At 43.4% G+C, this 8,047-nt stretch overlaps 1 protein-coding gene across 8 annotated transcripts in view; it reads right to left on the bottom strand.

The window, feature by feature from the left end:
- trip12 (thyroid hormone receptor interactor 12) overlaps nt 1–8,047 on the bottom strand; it is a 183,472-nt gene that overhangs the window by 31,577 nt on the left and 143,848 nt on the right. For all 8 annotated transcript variants that reach the window (XM_034168159.1, XM_034168158.1, XM_034168157.1 and 5 more), the window contains 6 exons: nt 3,432–3,583; nt 2,962–3,119; nt 2,724–2,797; nt 2,377–2,576; nt 1,925–2,052; nt 1,306–1,457 (listed from right to left, as the gene is read on the bottom strand). In XM_034168159.1, coding sequence (XP_034024050.1) covers nt 1,306–1,457; nt 1,925–2,052; nt 2,377–2,576; nt 2,724–2,797; nt 2,962–3,119; nt 3,432–3,583 — 864 coding nt within the window. The remainder of the gene's footprint in view (nt 1–1,305; nt 1,458–1,924; nt 2,053–2,376; nt 2,577–2,723; nt 2,798–2,961; nt 3,120–3,431; nt 3,584–8,047) is intronic.

Here is an 8,047-nt window from a genome sequence, read left to right on the forward strand (position 1 = left end):
TGCAGCCCCATATCATCAATGACTGTGGAAATTTACATGTTCTCTTCAGGCAGTCATCTTTATAAATCTCATTGGAACGGCACCAAACAAAAGTTCCAGCATCATCACCTTGCCCAGTGCAGATTCGAGATTCATCACTGAATATGACTTTCATTCAGTCATCCACAGTCCACGATTGCTTTACCTTAGCCCATTGTAACCTTGTTTTTTTCTGTTTGTGTTAATAATGGCTTTCGTTTAGCTTTTCTGTATGTAAATCCCATTTCCTTTAGGCGGTTTCTTACAGTTCGGTCACAGACGTTGACTCCAGTTTCCTCCCATTCGTTCCTCATTTGTTTTGTTGTGCATTTTCGATTTTTGAGACATATTGCTTTAAGTTTTCTGTCTTGACACTTTGATGTTTTCCTTGGTCTACCAGTATGTTTGCCTTTAACAACCTTCCCATGTTGTCTGTATTTGGTCCAGAGTTTAGACACAGCTGACTGTGAACAACGAACATCTTTTGCAACATTGCGTGATGATTTACCCTCTTTTAAGAGTTTAATAATCCTCTCCTTTGTTTCTACTGACATCTCTCGTGTTGGAGCCATGATTCATGTCAGTCTATTTGGTGCAACAGCTCTCCAAGGTGTGATCACTCCTTTTTAGATGCAGACTAACGAGCAGATCTGATTTGTTGCAGGTGTTAGTTTTGGGGATGAAAATTTACAGAGTGATTCCATAATTTTTTCCTCAGAATTGAGTGAGTCCATATTTTTTTCCCTCTGCTTGGTCTAAAAAAGTAACCGTTATTGACTGCCACAATTTTTTTTCCCTGATTTCTTATAGTGTTTCTTAAAGCCAAATAGTTGCCATTTGAAATGACTTTAGTTTTGTGTCATGTCTGTGATCTGCTTTTTTTCTACAGAATTAAACAACTGAATGAACATCCTACGAGGTCGGTGATTCCATAATTTTTGCCAGGGGTTGTATTTAACTGAAATTTCTGATCCAAACAACTAATGATTTCTAAAGAAAATCATGGAAATCATCAGGGGTGCACAAACTTTTAGGTGGGCGGAACAGATGTTTCACCTGTGTCTCCTGTATGAAAGCCTTGTAAGACCTGTACTGCGTAATTGCTTTTGCTGGTATGTTCAAACTGTTTAACACCACTCAATAAGCTGTTTGAGACAGCAGAACAGACAAAATAAATGAACAAAAACAACCAAGCACACTCGTAAAAATCCTCACAATAATGCTTGGTAAAATTAACAAAAATGGCAAACACCTTATCAACTGAATTGTCTTCTTAACAAGACTTACATCATATAAGTAGAACCAGTATCTACTAATGGATTGCAGGACCCTCAGCAGCAGGTTGACCTCTAAAGAGGGGTCATCAAAGGTTATGGTCTCTGGTGGCTCCGAAATGAGGTATGTTTCTAAAGGATTGATGACACTGGGACATACACCATCTGAAGCATTGGAAAGAAATATCAGTAATTAAGCCAAATATAGTCAAATGGTATTGTGCAATATTCTCTTATAAACCAATTTTGGCCTGCGTAAATCTCAAGCTGGGAATTGTAAATTTTTTTTACCTGTATCTGATGACATCTCTTAGCTGATAAAGCAAACAGAGCAATCTACTGCATACTCAAATTCTACAGCTTCCGGTCCAAAGTTATCAGTGATGAAACCCAAACATTAAATATAAAACTGGGAGCAACTCAATTTACTATCTAACTGAAAAAGTAGCTAGCTGCTCAATGTGAACCTTTGTTCAGTCTTTAAGTCCATTACCAAGTTCTTACTGAAGCATGAAAATGTAAAACTGCTACAATATTTTTGTACAAGACTGCACTGTACTAAGTAAGTGTAATGCAAGTTAGCCATTACTTAAGGTAGTTTGAAAAACGCTTCACAAACAGATAATTCACACCATGCCACAGCTCATCCTGTTTCTTGGCGTTGCGAGGTGAGGTTTTGGTGGGCGCTGTCTGGGCTCGACCCCTCTTTCCACCCACCGTTTCTTTGTTGCCATCTTCTTCTTCTCTCACAGGCTTATACCTGTTAGTAAACACAACAGGATATTCTGTCTCATTTCTCTATATGCCGCTGAATATTATTTCCTATAATAACTAGTCACATCATTTATACTCAAAGCCAAACAAAAAAAGCCAAATCTACTTTTCAAATTCTAATCTTGTGTGTATGTTTAAAACTCACTGATACTAGTCTGCGTATGTCAAATACATTTTTAAGGTCCTTTAAGTATTTCATATCCGATACATTTGTACATTAACTTATATTTGTATACTTATTTATTTATTAACCCAGACTGACATTTTATGAGCCATTTTATGGTTTCCACATAAAGACATGACAGTTTACCATATTGTGTGTGTTTTGGTCCAGATGCCAGCTCGCCCAAGGGGATTTGCCTCATCATCCGTAGACTCTCTTTCTTCTTCTGCTTGCAGGCTGTACTGCCGTACGGCCTGGTATACAGTCATATTGTACGGCAGAAGGTGGTCACCAATGTAGAACTGCAGTCTGTGACGAACACTGCCTGAATTGAGGAACTGCGCAGCCTTGGGGGGGGGGGGGGTTCAATAAATTACATGCATTGTATTGATGATACTGAAGTAAAATTAAGATTAACCTCTTAATATATATTAACAAAGGATTAAGAGCATTAAGATAAAGAGTCTTATTTGGCACAATGGGCTATCACATACCAATGATTCATCGATTTCATCATCAGAACCATCATCATCACTGTCTTCATCTTCTTCTCTGATTCTGCCATAGCCTGTACAGACCACTTTTCAAGTGAGTAAAACAGTTTTTGCTCCATTCCAACTGGCCAAACACTTGAATCTGTGTCCACATGGAGAAAATCCAATTTTGTCCCCAATTAAGTAAAGCTATCAAGTGTAAGTGTGTGTGTGTGTGTGTGTGAGAAATGTCACTCACCTCTGACCACAAGATATCTCTCAATAGCCTGCACCAGGGCCAAGGGATCAATCTTCACAGGCCCACCTTTCCACTGTTTAACATTAGTGCAATCGGGGTGTCTCTGCAACTGACACTTCAGTTGATGTGTATTGAAGAACTTCAGTGCCTGAGACCCTCTGATGAGACAAATACCACATTGACAAGCAATGACTTGGTGAGGATGTGATGTGGGGGGAACTAATGTGTTTTGTAAAACTGCAGGGCTGAATGTCAATTAAGCATTTATAGGGATTACATTTCTTGATCTAAAAGTAGGCACTCAATGCCCCCAAAGACTAGAGTAGGGTGATTCCTTCCGCCATCACCAATGTTTTGTTTTTTTTTTTACATTTTAGGTGTAATGTCTTCACGCCTGCTGCTAACCAATTTCTTCATACTTGGACTACGATACACACATACAAAATTATTCTGATAAAAAAACAACAAACCTGCTTCCATTGCCATTGCCACTTGGGAAGTCGTGCACTTTGACGGGAAACTGCTCCATTTGACTCAGGCAACTGTTCATTTTGTGCACCAGTGCAAGAAAAGGCCCATTCTCTGTTGGGTCCAGACGACCTACATGCTCTATTCCTGAAACCTAAAAGCAACAAGGTAAGACAGCATGACAGAGATAAGAATAAATATATTTACACTAACCTGGGTCCTACTCTAAGTACAGAGATGCTGGCTCCTGAGTGCCATGCAATGTGGTATAGCTTGTATCCAAACAGTTCCCATGTAACCGGAGTCTGGCAATGATAGTTCAACAAAGATGTACTCCCTTAGCACTTCACTTTAACACTTTAAACTACCCTTTGGTTTAGTATAGTGTTTCTCAAAGATTTCAGACCAAGGACCACTTAATCCAAAATAAATAAATAAAAACACAAAATTTTTAATAATAATTAAATAAATGAATAAATATCCAAAAACATTTTCACATTGTCATTTTCATGAGTCAAGTTCTTAATTAAAATAATGCATATATGCTATTTATCAGACTTTGGAGACATTTTTAAATCAGTCTGAGAAACACTTTTCAAATAGAACATGATTTTCATTTAAAATGTGAAATTTTAACCAATATATGCATGGACCACTAGGTGTCAATCATGAATCACAAGTGGTCCACAGACCACTCTTTGAGAAAGGCTGGTTTGAGAAAGCTAAGTGTGTTGCAAAGTCAAGTTCGCCCTCTTTTTTTTTTTTTAAATCGCAGAGGCATTTGTACATATAGCATGTTGGGAAAAAAACATACGGGGTCTGTGAGAAAAGTATCCGACCTTTTTATTTTATGCAAAAAATATATGGATTTGATTCATATGTTTTTATGTCAGCCAAGCTTGAACCTTCGTGCGCATGCGTGAGTTTTTTCACGCCTGCCGGTTGCGTCATTCGCCTGTGGGCAGGCTTTGAGTGAGCACTGGTCCACCCCCCTCATCGTTTTTTTCATTGCGGGGAAATGGCAGAATGATTTGGGCTTTGTTCCATCGGAATTTTTCAGAAACTGTTAGAGACAGGCAGCTGGAAACCATTCGGAAAATTCACATGGCTTTCGGTGAAAATTTTATGGGCTTCACAGAGAATAAGGAGTGTTACTACAGCTTAAAGGACGGCCCACGATGGCGCACGGCGCGCCACGCTCTCAGCCACGATCAACAGGCAGAAACCACCAGATCATTTCTAAACGGATGGTTGTGTCGATCCGGGACCGTCGTGTGCAATTTCTCTGGTTATCACAAGAGCTGGACATCAGCCATTTTCTGGCAGATTTCACTTTTAAAAAGAGATTTTGTCATGGAAAGCGCGCGTCATGACAGAGCCTCTGATGGCGCGAGACAAAGAACACCTCAGTTTTGGAGTGTCAGAGGACAAGTTGGGACATGCCTATCTTGGCAATCAGTGGCTTACCAGTCGAGTGAGTATAAGAGAAATTGTGGAGAGCTGGGTATGTCCCAACTTGTCCTCTGACACTCCAAAATGGAGGTGTTCTTTGTCTCGCTCCATCAGCGGCTCTGTCAAGATGCGCGAAGCCTCCGCGCAGCTTTCCATGACAAAATCTCTTGTTAAAAGTGAAATCTGCTGGAAAATGGCTGATGTCCAGCTCTTATCTGCCGGCCCCATTGTGGGCCATCCTTAAAGCGGTAGTAACACGCCTTAATCTCTGTTAAGCCCATAAAATTTTCACCGAAAGCCATGTGAATTTTCCGAATGGTTTCCAGCTGCCTGTCTCTAACAGTTTCTGAAACAATTCTGATGGAACAAAGCCCAAATCATTCCGCCATTTCCTCGCAATGAAAAAAACGACGAGAGGGGTGGACCAGTGCTCAATCAAAGCCTGCCCACAGGTGAATGACGCAACCGACAGGCGTGAAAAAACTCACGTATGCGCACGAAGGTTCGAGCTTGGCTGACGTAAAAACATATGAATCAAATCCATATATTTTTTTGCATAAAATAAAGAGGTCGGATACTTTTCTCACAGACCTTGTACATCTGTGTCATTAACATTTTACGAGCTCCATCTATTATTCAGTTATGGTACTAGATCAGGGGTATTCAACTCCAGTCCTTGACGGCCAGTTTCGCAGACCGAATGGTCCCCCCACCTAAAACGAGAGTTACGAATGTAACTACGGTTCTATGAATTCCGGATGGCCACCAGAGGGCGGTGCTTTAGCTTTAGTGTGGCTGCTGGGATCCGGAAAACAGATGCCCTGTTTGTGTGTTACGGTGATCACAAAAGAGGCTGTGCTGTCTCAAAGCAGCGACTCTCACATTGGGTCGTAGATGCCATTTTACAGTATACAGGTCCAGAGGTCTTCAGCCTCCTAAGGTTACGTGCCTTTCCACCAGAGGGGTGTCCACCTCCTGGGCTGCACTGAGAGGTGTCCTTTTGAGTTATATTTGTGCTGCTGCTATGTGGGCTTCGTCCTGTACCTTCGCCCGCTATTACAGACTGAATGTGGCTGCTCCTCCTGCGGTGACTTCGGCAGTGTTGTCTGCCTCCACTCCCCACTGCTGATGTGAGGTGAGTGTGACTCTTCGTGACCTTGTTGTTAATAAGTCATCCAGCTGCTAAAGCACCGCCCTCTGGCGGTCAGGAGGAATGAAACAGAAAGAGTTACAAATGTAACTACGGTTCTATGAATTACGGATGACCGCCAGAGTTGCTTGTCACTCAGAGTCTTGCGAGTTCATTCCGAAAAGAAGCGAGCGCTGGATGCGTTTGGCATATAAAGACAACCAGTGACGTCACCCAGGTCACATCCAATGGCGTGACTTTGTTGGTATATATTCTCGACCTCTGTGCTGCGCACATGTAGTTATCCAGGTTCTTGCGTCCCCTACAGATGTGGTCAACAACCTAGGCCTCAACTCAAAGTTGCATCCACACAGGCTTGTACGACTCTCCAACCAGTGCCTTCTTCACCTCACACCCTGGGGGAACGTGGACTTCATCTGCAAGTGTGTCTCTCTGGGTTCCGTCACTTCTCGTCCAGAGATGGTTGTTACAGACGCATCACTCAAAGGTTGGGGGGCTGTGTGGAATCACAGGATGGAGAGGGGTGTCTGGAGTCCTCAGGAGAGACTTCAACACAAACATGCTGGAGCTTCGCGCTGTGTGACTGGCTCTCAAGCATTTCCTCCCGGGCCTGAGAGGAAGACATGTTCTTGTCCAGTAGGACAACACGTCCACAGTCTGTCACATAAACCAGAGGTGGCCAAGTTCGGTCCTCGAGAGCCACCTTTCTGACACTCTTAGTTGTCTCCCTGCTCCAACACACCTGAATCCAGTGAAAGACTCGTTAGCAGACTTTTAATGAGCCTTTCATTAGATTCAGGTGTGTTGGAGCAGGGAGACAACTAAAAGTGTCAGGAAGGTGGCTCTTGAGGACCGAACATGGCCACCCCTGACAAACCATCAGGGAAGCACCAGATCAAATCACTCATTGGCAGAAGCCTGGAGACTTCTCTTATGGGCATTGCCTCGCCTTCAAAGTGTCAGAGCAGTTCATCTGCCCGGCGTACAGAACAGCGCTGCGGATTTACTCTCCAGACAGAAACCACCACCGGGAGAGTGGAGACTGAACTCGATTATGGTTCAAATGATCTGGCGGAAGTATGGTGTAGCGGAAGTGGACCTCTTCGCTTCAAGCACCTCGACACATTGCCCACGGTGGTACTCCCTCTCGGAACCAGACAGCTCGCTGGGGCAGGATGCATTGGCTCACCCGTGGCCGGATTGCCTCCTTTACCTAGATTGTTGATCCAAATCTGTAGGGGACACAAAAACAGAAGTCCCAAAGGTACCACTAGCAACATTGCAGCCAATCTGCCCATCAACTGGAGCAGCAAACCAAAAGGTAGCGTCACTGCCCGTTGAACGTGTGAGACGAGACGAATTACATCATCCACTCTCTGCGGGGATGGCGATGCAGTCATAGTCAGGGAGTTGATGGCAATGCAGATGAAGGTTGTTTGTTGACTGGGAACAAGAGAACTCTTTGCAAAATTCACTGTCAGTCCTAACTGAGAGACATGGTTCAGTAGAATAGCTGTGTCGCTGTGCGCCTGCTCCTGAGTCGGAGTGCAGACAAGCCAATCGTCTAAGTAGGGTAGGATTCTTAATCCAAGAGCTTGCAGTGGGGCTAGTGCTGCAGCCATACATCTGGTAAATGTACGAGGGACGAGAAAGAGGCCGAAAGGAAGCATCCTGAACTGGTATGCCTGTCCCTCGAAAGCAAAGCGGAGAAACTGCCTGTGATGAGGCGCCACTGGCACATGGAAATAGGCGTCCTATAAGTCGACACTTGTGAACCAGTCTCCTAGTGTGATAGTTTGAAGGATGTCTACTGTGCGGAGCATGTGAAACTGCAGCACCTTGAGATAATGATTCAGACGTCGGAGATCGAGGATAGGACGAAAGCTGCCATCCTTCTTTGGAACAAGGAAGTAAATTGAATAGAACCCCCTGAGCTGGTTTGAACTGTGAAGTGGCTCTATGGCCCCCTTCTCCAGGAGTTCCCAAATCTCCCACTGTAGGGCGGCAGACTGCACA

The sequence above is a fragment of the Thalassophryne amazonica genome, chromosome 4, assembly GCF_902500255.1.
Source record: "Thalassophryne amazonica chromosome 4, fThaAma1.1, whole genome shotgun sequence".
Taxonomy (NCBI): Eukaryota; Metazoa; Chordata; class Actinopteri; order Batrachoidiformes; family Batrachoididae; genus Thalassophryne; species Thalassophryne amazonica.